The sequence below is a fragment of the Passer domesticus genome, chromosome 3 (genome assembly GCF_036417665.1).
Source record: "Passer domesticus isolate bPasDom1 chromosome 3, bPasDom1.hap1, whole genome shotgun sequence".
Classification (NCBI taxonomy): Eukaryota; Metazoa; Chordata; class Aves; order Passeriformes; family Passeridae; genus Passer; species Passer domesticus.
The window spans coordinates 103,725,219-103,741,452 of NC_087476.1; the positions used below are offsets into that span (position 1 = coordinate 103,725,219).

At 35.7% G+C, this 16,234-nt stretch overlaps 1 protein-coding gene across 5 annotated transcripts in view; it reads left to right on the forward strand.

The window, feature by feature from the left end:
- Window positions 1-16,234, forward strand: part of BIRC6 (baculoviral IAP repeat containing 6) — a 173,497-nt gene that overhangs the window by 69,262 nt on the left and 88,001 nt on the right. For all 5 annotated transcript variants that reach the window (XM_064414806.1, XM_064414808.1, XM_064414809.1 and 2 more), the window contains exons 35-46: window positions 835-1,050; window positions 1,413-1,596; window positions 1,910-2,065; window positions 2,395-2,528; window positions 4,121-4,274; window positions 5,050-5,166; window positions 6,073-6,227; window positions 7,406-7,532; window positions 8,398-8,508; window positions 10,138-10,271; window positions 11,209-11,336; window positions 13,121-13,683. In XM_064414806.1, the coding sequence (XP_064270876.1) occupies window positions 835-1,050; window positions 1,413-1,596; window positions 1,910-2,065; window positions 2,395-2,528; window positions 4,121-4,274; window positions 5,050-5,166; window positions 6,073-6,227; window positions 7,406-7,532; window positions 8,398-8,508; window positions 10,138-10,271; window positions 11,209-11,336; window positions 13,121-13,683 (2,179 nt within the window). The remainder of the gene's footprint in view (window positions 1-834; window positions 1,051-1,412; window positions 1,597-1,909; window positions 2,066-2,394; window positions 2,529-4,120; window positions 4,275-5,049; window positions 5,167-6,072; window positions 6,228-7,405; window positions 7,533-8,397; window positions 8,509-10,137; window positions 10,272-11,208; window positions 11,337-13,120; window positions 13,684-16,234) is intronic.

Below are 16,234 nucleotides of genomic sequence, written 5' to 3' on the forward strand. Positions count from 1 at the left end.
TTGATAGTTGACTTTTGTGTGTGTTTTGCTATTTCGCCTGCTAATCACTTTTAGTTATGACAAGCTGAGTGATGTGAGACATGTACTGCATTTAGGAGAAAGTGGAACCTTTGTCTTACTGAATAGTTATTTCTTTGGCTACTTCAGTGACAATGGCTTAAGTGAGATTATAAGAGGTAATTCTGTTATCTGATGACTGCTAGTGTAGCTGATACAATGAACTGAGCTGCTAAAGGAATGCCCTTGGTGGATGAGAGGATTAATAAAAGCACTTTCCTTTCTCCATTGCATGCAGGCCCTCTGTCAAAGAGGTTGTAGTTAAGAGCCATGATGAAAAACCAATTTCAATTTATGGTATGGCTAATGCATACTTTGTATCATGGCAGTATTAAGAAAATATAAATTCTTGGTGATTTATCAGATGTGAAGAACTGAAAAGTCAGTGTTCTTGTAAAAGTACATTTCCATACTGGCTATTTTTATATGCAGTTTGCTTTATGGTAACTGTAGCTTTATGTACAGGTGTGGAAATAGGAAAGAAACTTTGAAAATATGTATTTTCAATATGTGTTAAGGTATACATAAGGCTTAATTGGCACTTCTGCAAAACTGAATTTGAATATGTGTTTGTCATCTGAGATAACATGCTGCCAAAACAAATTTCTGCCAGTAGAGCCTTAATTCCATTCCAGATTCTCATATATTTTTAGAATTCCTACTATTTTTTTAAGGAGTTCCACATTCTCTGTTATTGCTGGCCACACTGATTCATTGGGAAAGGGTTTAGAGGTCAGTTTAAAACTGTAACTGTTGTTTCAAATTTAATTTCTGCAGCACTTCAAGGACTTAATACGCTTGCGTCGAACTGCAGAATGGCCTCGTTCTTCTTTAGATACAGAAGTATCAACAGCAAAGGAAACTCCAGAGATTGAACCACTTCCCTTTACACTGGCACACGAACGTTGCATTTCTGTGGTGCAAAAGCTGGCACTCTTTCTCTTGTCCATGGACTTTACTTGTCATGCAGATTTGCTTCTGTTTGTTTGTAAGGTAAACAGAATATGGAACATCACTATGTAGCTGCAGTAGTAACCACATGAAATTAGTTTTTTATTACTACTTTTTTGCTTGTTTGATGGTGAGAATTAGCTGCAGCACTAAAATTGCTAATCATTTCTAGTGAAGTAGTTTTTCTGATCTGTCACTTTTTGTGTGACTTATAATATGGTGGCTTCAAAATTGCATGGAAAAACTAAAAAACATAGATTCATGTAATTACACTCTTAAAATTACAAAGTATGAACTGGTAAAAATACCTGATTTATTTGTAAGCAAAATCTAATAATCATAGAAAATAAGGTTATTATGTACTTATGAATAGGCATATATTTATCTTTCTTTTTTTTTGATAGGTTCTTGCTAGAATTGCAAATGCTACAAGACCAACAATTCATTTATGTGAGATTGTAAATGAGACTCAATTAGAAAGATTGTTGCTGCTTCTTGTTGGAACTGACTTTAACAGAGGAGACATCTCTTGGGGAGGAGCATGGGCTCAGTATTCTCTGACTTGTATGCTACAGGATATTCTAGCAGGTTTGTTTTAAGATCATATTCTTTAGAGGGTATCTTGCACTTGAATCTTTCTTCCTCTAGTATTTTGGGGGCCAGTTTATCACTGTTAACCTGGTGACACAGTGTAAATTATAAAAAAAACCCCAAAAAATAATAACATTTAGGTTAGTGTGCAAAAATGTGATTTAAAATTGCAATTAGAGTGAAGAAATGCCCCCAGACGGTTTAGAGTTAGAAAAAAATACAGGTGGTGTAGACACTGGGATGTTAATTTGTAATGTATTTTAATTGAATAAAGTTTGAAATGAAGTTGTCTGCTTAATTTAATACCTAGGAGAGTTGTTGGCACCTATAGCAGCTGAAGCTATGGAAGAAAGTCCTTTGGGAGAAGATGCTGGAGCTTCAGCTGGAGATTCTGATGACTCTCTCCAGCAGTCCACTGTTCAGTTAGTGGAAACCATAGATGAGCCTTTGACACATGACATCACAGGTAAATTATTTCATTATTCTGTATATTGAAAAGAGTAAAAAAAAAATTACTCATCTATCAAGGTATCAGTAAAAGACTTTTTGGTGATAGCATAAATAGTTTTGGATAATATAGGCAGATTGAGTAATTAATTAAGTTAGTTTTACATCTGGCATGTAAAAAATGGTTATTTTTTTCTGTTATTTTTAAAAAGGCAACTTGATTGCATATTTTAACTTTTTCCACAAAGTTTTAATATTAAAAAGGGTAAAATTATCTGTTAAGTATATTATACATCCTTGTTCTGTAATTTTTACTTGCTAATGTTAATACTTCTTTAATGATTCAAGGTGCTCCACCCTTGTCATCATTGGAAAAAGATAAGGACATTGATCTGGAATTACTGCAAGATCTGATGGAAGTTGATATTGACCCTTTGGATATTGATTTGGAAAAAGATCCCCTTGCAGCCAAAGTCTTCAAGGTATGTCACACCTAAATTTTCAGGATAACCTTTACATGTGAGCTAGAAAAATCCTTACTCTCTTACACTTTATCAGTAGTAGTATTTGGTATCTTAGACCTGCTGCTAGTTTTTTATGATGTTTAATATGAAATTACAGGAAAAAATGTAAATATTCACTTCTCAGTTGACCACAAAATATTTTGCTTTTGCATGAAGATACTTGTGTAAACTAGAGGTTTTGAGTTTACTCACACTTTAGCACATGTTGAAGACAACAAAAGCATAATAGAAAAATAAGATCTAGTCTTGTTCTTTTTATTAAGAACAGAGCACCATTTCTGTGACTGATCTTAAGATGAGTTTATGCTGTTAATAATGTTCTTAAAAAAAGGAAGCCAGTAGCTTGTGCTCAGATTGGCTTCAGACTATGAAGAGAAGCAACTCACTCCAAAATTTACTCCACTGGGGATCAACAAAATTGCTAAGTACTTTTATACTGAAAATGAAGGCTAAATATACATGTGTTGTACAATTACAGTATTGTCAATGAAAACCAAAAATGTTTAGATTTTAAAGAAACACCCAATTAATAATGAAATACTGAGTCTCTTTTCTTTGTTTAGAAGGATGACATTTGGAGTTTTGCCATGCCTCTTACTATTGACTTAAACCTCTTGTTTGAATTAACCTGGATTATCTGTCTCACCACTTGCTCATAAAACACTGATTTTTTTTCTGTATTCCCTCATATGTCCTTCCACCCATTACCTGTCATGTAAAGATTTTTTCTTTAAATCTCAGTCTACCACCAAAAATTACACTTATTGCTGAATTTCTGATATTTCTGTGTTACTGATATTTCCTGCCTTCTCTATTCTCTTATCACGTCATGTGGCAGTACTCTTTAGTCAGCTTCATCTAAGATATGTTTATCATCTCATTACCTATTACCTGCTTTGATGTCTACCAAAAATATTCCATAAACCCACTTCTTATTCTTCATCCTTCTTAATATGTGCTTCCATATCTGTAAAATGACAATTGGTATTGGATCTCACCATTAAAAAGACCAGCATATGCAAATTGCCTTTATACAGTGTTACATTACTTTTTTCCTTGTGTCCATATGCTTTATTAGTGTCTTAAATTATGACACAAGTAGAGATTACTCAGCTGTTTCTTTTTCAGAGCCCAGTACAAATAGTCCCTGAGCCTCACTGAGGCTTCAAGGTACTTAATTAGTACAGTCAATAGTATAGCATAGTATTCTGTCATGATAAATACTTCCTCAAAATATCTGTGTAATACTCTACTTCCAAATTTACAATGTGGTACAAACATGGGAAGAAAAACTGACGGTAACATTTTCAAATTGGCTTCTTGAATCTTTGAGGCAGGTAACTACACTGCTAGATTTTGACAATCACTAAGGATTCAGTAGCTTATACTGCAGTAAGGATTGAAACAATTTTCTAAAGCTATTGGAACCAGTCTTCTGGTTTAATTTTTTTTTAATCTTCCAAGTTTGTTGTTAGTCATTAAAAACTTCCGGCAATCTAAAGATTTGCTATTTATTGTTTTTCCTTTGTTTTTTTTGTTTGTTTTTTAAGCCTATAAGCAGCACCTGGTACGATTACTGGGGTGCTGAATATGGCACCTACAATTACAATCCTTACATTGGTGGTGTTGGAATTCCAGTTGCAAAACCACCTGTAACTACAGAGAAAAATGGATCACAAACTGTCAGCATATCAGTCTCTCAAGGTAAGCAATGAATTAAAGTTCTGTTCGTGTTCTCTTTTCTGTAATACTGTATTTGACCTCTTAGACAAGAAATTATTTTAACAATATCTATTTCCTTTAAGAGGAAATAATTATATTTTATATATGCCATTTTTTCCTGTAGCAACTGAGAGAATGTAATGTGAAACTTAGATTTAAAAAAGCCCAACATGGCAGAAAAATCTTACTTTCTAACATTTTGGAATGCACTTATAGGCAGTTTTAAATCTTTCCTGTTTTCTCAGGAAATTTTGGAAGCTCTTTTCTAGTTGGCCCTACCCCAAAGGAGTGAAGTGGCATACTTGTTTCATTTGTAGGAGTACTACTGAACTGAGTGATAGATTTTTCTTCTGCCACACTGGGAAAAAACCAACTTTTTGGTTCTCATTTGAGAGCTGTTGCCTTAGGAAGAAATGAGTTGAACATATGCAGATTGTCATGTGTGATAGTAAAGTGAGTGTGGAAAGAAATATGGGTGTGTTTCAGAGAAATACAGTATTTTAATAACTCTATATTTCAGGTCTGTAAGAATGTTATAGAAAGTTAGAGGAGCAAATTAAATGTGAGATGAGCTCAGTTGTTCAGAGCATGGTGCTAATAACAGCAGGGCTGTGGGTCCAATGCCCATATCTCTTAGGAGTTGGATTTGATGATCCTTGTGGGTCCCCTCCAATTCTGTGATTGAATATTCTGTGATTCTGCAATTATGAATGTCCTTGCTATGCACAGTTTTACCTTTTTTTGTTCCCTTCTGTAGCTTTAGATGCACGTCTCGAAGTTGGACTTGAGCAGCAGGCTGAGCTGATGCTGAAAATGATGTCCACACTGGAGGCTGATTCCATTCTACAAGCATTAACCAACACATCTCCTACATGTAACTACATGTTGTCAAATCATTCTCTTCACATAATGATCATGATGCTTTGAAGTTTGTAGTAATGTTTCTCAGCTACTGTAGACAGTAGCTGAGAAAAAGTTACATTTTGCTGGAGTTTTCTTATTAGGCTGTACTTTAGAGATAGTTCTTTATTGAGATTTTTGAATAACTTACATGCCTGTATTTAAGACATTTTGTGAAAGTCAACTATGCATGTGGATTATGCTACAAAGAAGGGAAAATTTTCAGTTTTAAGTCTAGATGCAAGTGAATATTAAGCTTCCTTTGTGAAACTTCATTTTTGGTGTTTGGAAGCTCTTTTCATTTGACAGTTACATCTACTAAGTGATGAAAGTGAAAATATTTAAATACAAACTCATCTGTTCAGTGAGCTTTATGTTACAAAAACACTCAGTGTTTTACTTTTGAACCATTTTTCAGTGAGTTGTGCTGCCCATCTTGTTAAAATGTGTTTCTTTGTGGCCCTCTGGGTCGTTGGTTGAGCATGTAGTGATGGAGTAGGTTTAGTGATCTTCAGAGTTTATTCTCTGGAAGTTCATTATTGTCTGCAACAGTTGGACTGTAATGCATGAAAGAAATGTTCCAATCGTTTGTCTTAGCGTTGTGTTACTAGGGCACTGCTGTAATAGCTGTGAAAATGTATTTGTGTGGACTCAGTTCCAAACAGTTCTTGTGAAGATGGAAATGTCTGATATTCAAGTATGACACTACTGTGGCATTTAGTAGTCCAATTCAACTGAGCACTACCTTGAAGATGTTCTTCTAAATTATGAAAAAGTGTCTTTCACTTAAGTATAAATCGTAAGGGAATAGTTATGAAATTACTTCTGGCAACATTTCAGAGTAACTCATAGTGGGATGGTACCCTGTTTTGTTTTCTAGTGACGCAGTCTCCCAGTGGCACAGATGATTCATTGCTGAGGGGATTACATGCTGCTAACCAAAATGCCCAGCTGATTGTGCAGTTGTCATCTATACCTATGCTGAGTGCATGCTTCAACAAACTCTTTTCCATGCTGCAAGTCCACCATGTTCAGGTAGAAAATTTTGAATTTTAAATGTTCTGATAGTATTTATCTCTAAATTTGAGAGTTGTTTTCCTCTACTTCTTGCTACTTAGGATTCAAGTAATCTGTTAGATTATGTGCTTCATTGCTTGTGAATATGTCATGGACAACAGTACTGATAATGTAATAAAGTGCTGAAAGCTTTTATGAAAGTGGACATTGCTTGTTGCAGTGGAAACTGGCATGCATTTGCATATTTAAAAACAAGTTTGTGTGTCCTCTGAATGATAATTGTTTGCTTATTAATGAAAACTGTCACTAAGTGACAGTTAATGACAAATGGAGATTGGTGGAGATTTTCAAAACCCAGTTGAATAAACCCCCAAGTGACAAAGTCTGATATCTTCTTTGGTATTTCTTTGAGCAGATTGGATTGGATAACTTGAAAAGGTTCCTTCCAGTCTGAATTATCCAATGATCCTGTATGGTAATAGGAAATTTGAAAGTTTGTTTTTTGAAAAGTCATTGGTTTAGCAATGCTTTTCTTGATTCATACAAAGGAATGCCATGCATGCTATATATATAATGATTAGGTGCCTGACTCCATCTTGATATTTTGATGGAGTGGCTGACTCCATCCCTCAATTGTTCTTTACATTGAGAAACAATTTTGGATGAGATATTTAAACATCCTTGGTGCTTCCCCAGAATATCTAAAGAGTTATTTTCCTCAGGGGAATTATTCAGAGTAAGCATCAGTGTCTCTGAGGTTTCTCATTAGATAAATGAGCCTTTTGAATAATTTTGGTTGACTGTAAAACTATCATTTTAATAACATTCCAAAAGCTTCCTTGCAAACCTGTAAGCTTACCTGTATGTGTTACAGTTACAGGGTTATGATAAAGGTATTTCTGAACAGTGTGTAAAGCCTCATTTTCTTAACACAAGTTTGAAGAAAGTTCTTAAGAGAAATTATTTGGAAGAAATCAATTACAAAAACAATAGCAGAAGCGTTTGCTAGTTAGGCTGGATTTGCCTTGAATATTATGTTTACCAGAATTTTCAAATCCAGTGAAGGAGAGAGTGTGTGTGTGTACAGTGAAACAGTAGCAGCTGAAAATGTAAATCAGACTTTTAAAATTAAAATTTTGGTGCTCTGAGGTTCTGAGTTTGTTCTCATAGTGGGTTTTTTCCCCCCTTTCTTTCAGCTTGAATCCCTGTTGCAGCTATGGCTCACATTAAGCCTGAATTCCAGCTCCTCTGGAAGTAAAGATAGTGGTGCTGATATTTTCCTTTATAATGCTAACCGAATACCTGTTGTTTCCTTAAACCAAGGTAAAATATATTAAATAAGGGAAATAAGTTTGGGTTTGGGTTTTTTTTTAAATACTCAATTTTTGCTCATAAGCAAAAAGTATTGCAGTAAGTGTTTTTGCTAAGATCAGTGTTGAGATAATTTCTGTGTTCTTATTAAAGAACTTGTGGTCTCGTTTTCTTCTTAAAGTGGAAAATACATTGCTAGAGTGTAACTGAGAGTTGATTTGTTTAATTTTCATAAAATTAGTAGAAATTAAATGGTAAAATTTGTGGTTCTTAACTCAGAATTATTCCCAAGAGGACTTATTAAAATACACTTCTTAGACTGAGATGAACTGTGCAGCTGTATGCACTTTCCTGATGAATTTAATTTCCTTTGTACCATGCTATGATCCCTCCCTTAACAAAGGGGTCGGCAGAGTGGGAAAGCTATATTACTGCTGAGCATCAGACTAGTAATTCTAATACTTGTAGTATGAAGACATTCTGAATTTTTTTTTTCTTGCACATGTAATTAAGAAAATCTGTGGTATCTTGTTGTGATAATCCAAAATGTTAATGCCTGATAAAATGAACCTGGTACACTGACTTTCATGAGAACATTTGAAACCAGTTTCTTTGCATCATTTTCTTTGAGCTGTCCGGGTCTGTATGCTGTAGAGAGTTCAGTGGGCCAGTTCCTGTGAAGTGTTGGTGAGGTTTCTTTTCCTAATTTCATGCAACAGTAGTTGCAGGAACAGTGACAACACTGGTCAAAACAAAATGAATGCAAGGAACAATAATACTAATAACAATAATCAGCATAGCACCTTGCAGTGAAAATTAGAAGTTTATAGTAATACCTTGAAGATTAAAACTTGGAAAAAACTGTTTTTCTTGACAGCTTCAGTAACTAGCTTCCTGTCAGTTCTGGCATGGTATCCTAATACTTTACTCCGGACGTGGTGCCTTGTGCTTCACAGCCTAACACTCATGACAAATATGCAGCTTAATGGTAAGTTTGGTTGGTTGGTTTTCTTATGTTTGACAGTTTTAGTGATATACAAATAAATGTTGATTCCATCCAAAGACTTTCAGAACATTCCTTTTGTCATGTTCGTGCTTTTGTTCTCCATTAACTTCGGGCTTTTCAAGAGTGAGCTCTTTGAATTGCTTGTACCATGGGAAACAGAAACCCTTATGGTAAAACAAAATGTCATTGTAAGTGAGTCGTCAGTGTCTTCCAAAAAACGTTTTAGGACTAGCTAATGATCTCTGGGAATTAGTTTTGTAGTATGAGAAGAAATAGCAGAGAGGAATGATTAAGTTGCTGTGAATGAGATTGAAGTTTTTCTGACAGAGTAGGAATATTTTTGTAAATATGCAGGCACCAGTCACTGCTTTTATTAAGCTATCTGAAAATAAGCCCCCAGCAGCTGAATCTGTTAAAATAGAAATCCAGCCATTTCATTTCCCTATGCATACCAGTAATATCTCACATTCTCTATATTGCTCCATAACACACTAGAAATAATCTCACTTTGTGAATGAGATTTTGCCACAACACTGATAGAAATTAAAGTAGTTTTTAAATGTTGCCTATGTATCTTTTTTTCATATTTGCCATTTCAAGTCATTGACTTTAAGATGCACTTTGTTCTTAAAATTTTTACTTTCTGTCCCCTTTCTGTGATGATATATTTAGAAATCAGTCTCACAAAAATCTGCTGAAATTTTTGCCATCAGGTGAAGAAGTAGAGCTGTAAAAATCTAATGAAAGAGACTTATTATTCACAAACTGAGACTTTGCTTTTATTCTTAGTATTTGAGAACAGAACATGGCCTGATCTCTGGAATAACTACCTTCAATTAACAAGCATGTGTGCTGTCAACTCTTGAGTCAGTTACACCTTATCAGAAGGGATGAACACATTCAGGCCTGTGGGTGAATGTCCCTGTAACTCCCCCAGGAATGTTCTACACCTGAGCCAGTCATGAAAGGGAGAACATTGACATGATGACATTTATCAAAAAGCACTGTCCCACTTCTGCAGGATCTGTTTCATATCCTGCTTTTTTCAGGGTTTTGAACTGATTCAGTATACTACTACTGCAAGAGTAAGACTTCACATTTAGTAAAGCTTGTTTGTTTGGTCACTGAAGGGTGTATTTTAATTCAAATTCCAGTCTTCAGAGTTCTTATCTCTGAAGCTCCCTACAATTTTATTCTGATAAGTCTTTGCATCTGCCAAGAAGAAAAATACTGTGATTGTTTACAGGATAACAGAACACTTGGTCTCTGTCTGACAAATTAAAAAATGCACTTGAGCCTTATTGAAGTGTTGGACTAAAAAAAATAGACAAATCAAAATGTCTGTATGTATTGCACCTACAAAATTAATATAGATTTTCAGAAATATTGCCTTAGCAAGCTTGGAACACTGATTGGGCAGTTTTGCAGCTTTGTGTCTGTACTTAGTGGAAAACTCACAATTATGGTCCTGAGTAAGCAGGTTTTGGTACCTGTTTTAGCTAAGACTATTTCCGCATCATGAAATAAATATAAGGGTTTTGCACTAAAAATACTTGATTTACACTTGATGTTTAAGATTACACATGTAATTTTTATGTCTTTCTTTTTAAGCTGGTCCAAGTAGTGCCATTGGAGCTCAGGAAAGTACTGCCCAATTGTTGGTGTCAGATCCCAACCTTATTCATGTGTTAGTGAAATTTCTTTCTGGCACTAACCCTCATGGAACAAATCAACACAGTCCACAGGTAAGGAGCAATTAAAATAAGAGAAAAACTTTTTGCAATAGGATTTCAAGGCACTTGACAGAAATACGTGTTCATTCCCAATGTATTATATCCTTGTCTTGTTTCTTCTTCTAGTTATAGACTTAGTTGGTTCTGAAGAGCAGCCATAGGGAAATTCATGTTGTTGATACACTCTCAGTAGTGCTGGTGTGTTTTCACAACTCTCTGGAGACTAGCCACAGGGAGAGGATGCCATATGTGAATGAAATGTTCCATTCAGTTACTTTCCCAAAGTCTTGTTGGGTTGGGATAAAAATGCCAACGAAGATTAAGTTTTAATATCTAAGAATTCATGAATTTAAAATTATACTTTCATTTTCTGCCTGTTTCTGAATTCATGTGGTATCTGCTGCCTCTCCTAATTTCAGTTAATGTTTTCTTGTTTTTGCCATCTTTGAAAAACCTACAAATAGTGTTTTGAAAAAAGCCCAAGTGAACTTAATTGTAGGTAGTATTTGCCAGGAGTCTCATTTTCAGAGACAGAAAACACCTGGTAGTTCCTTGGGGTTTTTTTTCCAGCAAATTTTCAAGAAAATACATAGTCCTTTCCAGGACGCTGCACAGTGTCATTGAAGTATTTACTTAAGTATGTAGTTTGTGAAAAACATTCACATTAGCACAGAAGTGGATTCTGTATGGAGTATAGTTTGCATTACTGAAATAGTCTCAACCTGAAAAACAAGTCTTAGGTAAAGAACTGATTTTCTTGCTTTTGGCTCATGATTAATAATAGAAAAATATGTAATATAAATGGATACATATTAGTTCTGTAAAGATGCTCTAAAAATTTTCAAAAAGTACATAAAGCTATGCAATACTTCCCTGTTCTTAGAAGATGTTAATGTTATTGAAGACATTTTAGTTATATAAAATTCTTCCTAAAATGTCTTTTTTCTAGGTTGGGCCAACAGCAACACAAGCTATGCAAGAATTTCTTACTCGATTGCAGGTGCACCTTTCTTCAACTTGTCCTCAGATGTTCAGTGAATTTTTATTGAAATTAATACATATACTTTCAACAGAAAGGTAAATCTTACACGTTTGTGTTCTTTCATACCCTCCTTTTCTTTAAAATCTGTGTGATTGTGAATCACAACTCAGATGTGTATGTGCCTTGTCATTCTGTAAGTTAGGTGTCAATGGAAATCATCATTGTTGCTACAGCACAAGCAGCCGGCCTAGAGCTGCTCCTAGCACATGGAAAAATGCATCTGGAATTCACACACAGCTGTCTTTGTAAGAGAGTGTCAATAGAGGCACTGAAATGTTGGACTGATTTTATTTAAATCTTGTTGAAGTAATTTCCAAAGTAAGGACACCGTTGATGAGCTTATGTATTAAAAAAAGTATTCTGAGAGGTCTGAATTAATGAAAGATTCCAGAAATTCATAGGTTGTAAAAATGGTACAGATGTCTTTTCTCACATGGTAGGATGAGTTGTGAGATTGCATAATTGTATTTATGCAATATGCATTTTTATTGCTTTATCTTTGGTGGGTTTTTGTTCTCTCCACATGACAGTGGAAAACACTCTGTCCCAGTCTCCTGGGGCCTATTGATGCTTACTAGTGTAGAGAAGTGCCTCTGGCCAGGGAGAGAGAAGAGTTTATGGCTCATCTTTCACAGTTCTGCTTCTTCAAGGCAAGGCTGATGGGCAAAAGATTCTGTCTCCAGTGGTACACTGAAAATAAGGCAATTGTTTAGTCTGAAGTACACTAGAAAGCATTTCTTTCTGGTATTGATGTTATGCTCATCTCCAGACAGAGGCTTCTATAATTAGGGATGAGCTTCCTCAGTTCTGGGCTCCCAGTAGGTGGCACTTCTGTGTTATCTATTTAATCTTAACAGAAAATGGTTTCTCTCTTCTCCAAGAGATTTTACCTTTGTAACTTAAATTATAGGAGTGGTGTTTATCAGGTTATATTGATGATCAGTGATTTCTATGAGACATGTCATAATACAATAAAATCATTAATTCACAGTGAATCTTGGAGTGTGTGTCTGCAGGCCAGCATTTGTTTAAAACAAGCTAATGAAACCACTGAAAGTGTAGTTTTTGAAACACATTAGGGTTTTTTTTGTGAATTGCCATGATATGGAAGCAAAGCAGCAGGAGGGGATTTACATTGTTATTTCTAGGAACACAGATAATTATGGGACTGTACTGTGTCTGAGCATAAGATTAATTGTAAAGAAAAGCGGTATTTTACTGTTAGTATTACTTAAATTCCAAATATTTTTTCAGGGCTGTTTCTATAAACTGGTTTGTTCTGCATTTAATTTTAAAAGTTTGATTAAAATTAATCAGTGGGAAGAAAAAAATCCGTCATGATTTCCTGTTAGCAACTAAATAATCCTCATGATATTAAAGTATTATCTGGCTGCTTTGCATGAGTTTTTCTTGCATATGTAGGAAACCTTTCACCAAGAACTGAACTGTTCAGTCTGTATGTAGCCTGTTCCAAGTATTTACCTACAAAATTTTCTGAATTACAAAACTAAAAGATGAATCCTATCCATTTTAAAAGTTAACCTCTTAATCCTTCGTGGTATCAGGAAGGTGGTGGCATGAGCAGGTTCTGCAGGCTGTTTAATGACCAGTATATTAAAAAATTACAGAAGCTTGATGTGGGTGGAAGATCAGATTTTGCTTCCACATGCATTTCTGAAAATAGCTGGATTTTTATGTATTGGAAGTCTGGTGTGCTTTTGAATCCTTAAAATTGAGGACAAAGATCATACTCAAACAGCCAAACCTGTATAACTCGTAATATCTCTCTTTCTTCTTTTTTTTTCTTTTTTTCTTTCAGGGGTGCTTTCCAGACAGGCCAGGGACCACTGGATGCTCAAGTGAAACTCTTGGAATTCACCCTGGAACAGAATTTTGAAGTTGTATCAGTTAGCACCATTTCTGCAGTAATTGAGTCGATCACCTTTCTTGTGCATCATTACATCACATGTTCAGACAAAGTCATGTCTCGCAGTGGCTCAGACAGCTCTGTGGGTGCCCGAGCCTGTTTTGGGGGGCTTTTTGCCAACATTATCCGTCCAGGTGATGCCAAAGCAGTTTGTGGAGAAATGACAAGGGATCAACTCATGTTTGATTTACTAAAGCTGATCAACATTTTAGTTCAGCTGCCGCTTTCCAGTAACCGAGAATACAGTGCCCGTGTTCCAGTAGCAAGCAGTACTACAGACAGTGTGTCTGATGAGGAAAAGGTTTCGGGAGGCAAAGATGGCAATGGAAGCAACCCTAATACTCAAGGATCAACTGCATACGTGGCGGATTTGGTGTTGGCCAACCAACAAATTATGAGCCAGATTCTGTCTGCGCTTGGCCAGTGTAACAGCAGTGCTATGGCCATGATTATTGGTAGGTGTTGTCTGAGTAACATGGAAGGTCTTTCGGGTGGTGAAACGTTTAAAATTTCTGCAAACTCATAAGCTGGGTGTAGATGTGAAATAATGCATTACAGAAATGACAGGAAAAAAGTGACAGAGAAAAAGCTAAAGGGGAACAGATGCATGAAAAAAGCCCCTAACAGGAGGTGGGAGACAGTAATTGAAACCAAACGGGAATGTGTTTGACATTTGAATTTGCTGAATCGCAGAATGCTTAACGTTAAAGGATCTCTGGATATTGTCTAATCCAGCCTTCCTGCACAAACTTAGAGTCTGCCTCAGTTGAGAGCAGGTTGCTCAGTACCTTGGTTCCTCAGCGGTGGAAACTCCACAACTGCTGTGGGCAGCCTGTTATGTTGTTCAATCATTCTTAAAATAGAAAAAGCCTTTTTCTTATGTTTAAGTGGAATTTCCTATATTTCAGTCTGTGGCCATCACATGCGTCTATGTATGAATTAGGATGAGTCTTCTTTGTACAAGACATCTTACCTCAGTTGTTTGCTGGATTGGATGATTTTCCTTTTTTAAATCATATTGGAAAATACAAGTTACAATTGTGTCTCTTTCATAGAATACCTAAACTTTTCCTCTGTTTCACCAGAAATTGCGTTAACATTAACGTCTTGTTCTAGGAGTTGCAGTCATATATTTGTGAGTGGGATCTTCCTGCTATGAATTAGTAAGGGAGATGATGATACTTAGAAAGCAAAGCTGCTGTTTGTCAGACATTTATCTGAGGTGCATTTTTTTAGACAGACTGCCTATTTTTGTGACTTACTTTGTGCCGTGATGGTGGCATAGAATTTATTTACACAAGTTAAACCACTGGCTTAAATACTATGGATTTCTCCATGTGCAAAAGATTTTGCAGGAGGATAGACCAAGACGTGCACTCCATTTCAGGTGTAATAGTTGTAAAATTTGGTGCTCTTTATAGTGATTTTCTTGCTTGAAGGAAGTTGCTCTGGCCTTTTCTGTGCTGCCTCTTTTAAGCAGATATAAAACTTAACCAATGCTATTATCAGGAAACAGTTACTTGTTCAGTGAGCCCTCATGAGTATTAGACCAGTGGTTTATTGCAGCATGAAAGCAATTGAGGAAAGGTAGTTATCTCTTAGGTAGTAAAATTAAACAGGAGGTAAGATTTGACAAGCTGGGATTGTGCTGTTGGAACCTTCCTGAAATTAATTCCAGAGGATCTCCTTCATCACTTTGGGTAGTTGATGTCATATTGCAAATCCTCTATGAACACTGAAAGTAGTTTGTTCTGGGAATGGTGGTTTGTTGTGAGTATGTGTTTCTTTAGAGTGAAATTCAGATAGTCTTCTCAACTTTGATGTCTTTCTAAACCACTGATTTTTGTCTGGCAGTTGTTTTGCATTTTTTAAGGGCAATTTGGAAAGATAGTTTTTTCAAAATGTTTTTCATTGAAATTAGTGTTCTGGGTCAGCTGATCCCTTTTAATGGATTGTTCTTCCAAAGGGTTTTTAATACGGGTTATTGAAAATAATCTGTCCATGTATTTTGGGAAGATGTAATACAGCTATTTGTGGGTTTAGTTCCTTCAAGAAAAACTATATTAAACTCTCTCTGAACTATTTCTGTGAAAAAACCATTTTGCAGGACTGCAGCCAGTGTTACATAGGATCCAACAATCAGTTAACAGCATATAATAATAAATATGTAGTAACTAATGCAGTATGGAAAGGTGCTACCAGGATAGGTAAACAAGAAGATGTCTACAAATGTTACTGATAGGTAGTGGCTCTGGTGTCAAAATTTATGCTAATAGTGTTCATTTACTGCATCTGGCAATCCAGATGGTCAGGATCCAGGATGGCCCTGAGGAATTCAGTTGCCACATGAATTTTAAACTTTTTTTGTTCTGTTTTTCCTTTTATGACCATTGTGTCTGTTCCATTAGGGTTTTTTGCTTTGTAAATGACAAACTGTGCAAATCATACCAGTAACAGTATTCACCTCCTGTCCTATCTTGTCCTCACCTGAAGGTCCTCCCTCTCAGCAAATCCAGCTTACATTCATTCCATTGAACTCTTCTAGGCTAGACAGAGTCTGGGTCTTGGGACTACTTTATTTGTTCCTCTGCATGCATTGCTTATCAATATTTGCTTTCTTGATAGTTTAAAGATGGCCAAAGTGCAACACCGGGCAGTTAGACTGCCAAAAGGTTTCTTTAAGACATGCTGCAAAGATCACTTGAGCACATTGATTTTTATTATTATTTGTTTGTACAGTTTCTCTAAATGGGACAGGATTACTCTGTGGTTGTCACACATTTAAATCTAAGACCACTTTTAACAGCTCTTCCAGATCCCAGTCTTATGATTTGTAAGGCAGTTGTATTTATGGAAGTAGTCTCTTCCATGGGAAGGGTAGTGTTTTGCTTACTGTCTGTAACCTCAGCAATGTATAGTCAGTATTGCTGATGATTAATATTCAAAAAATTGTAATGAATAAATCCTGAGCTTTAATAGTGAGAATCAGAATTCCAGGAGAGGTAT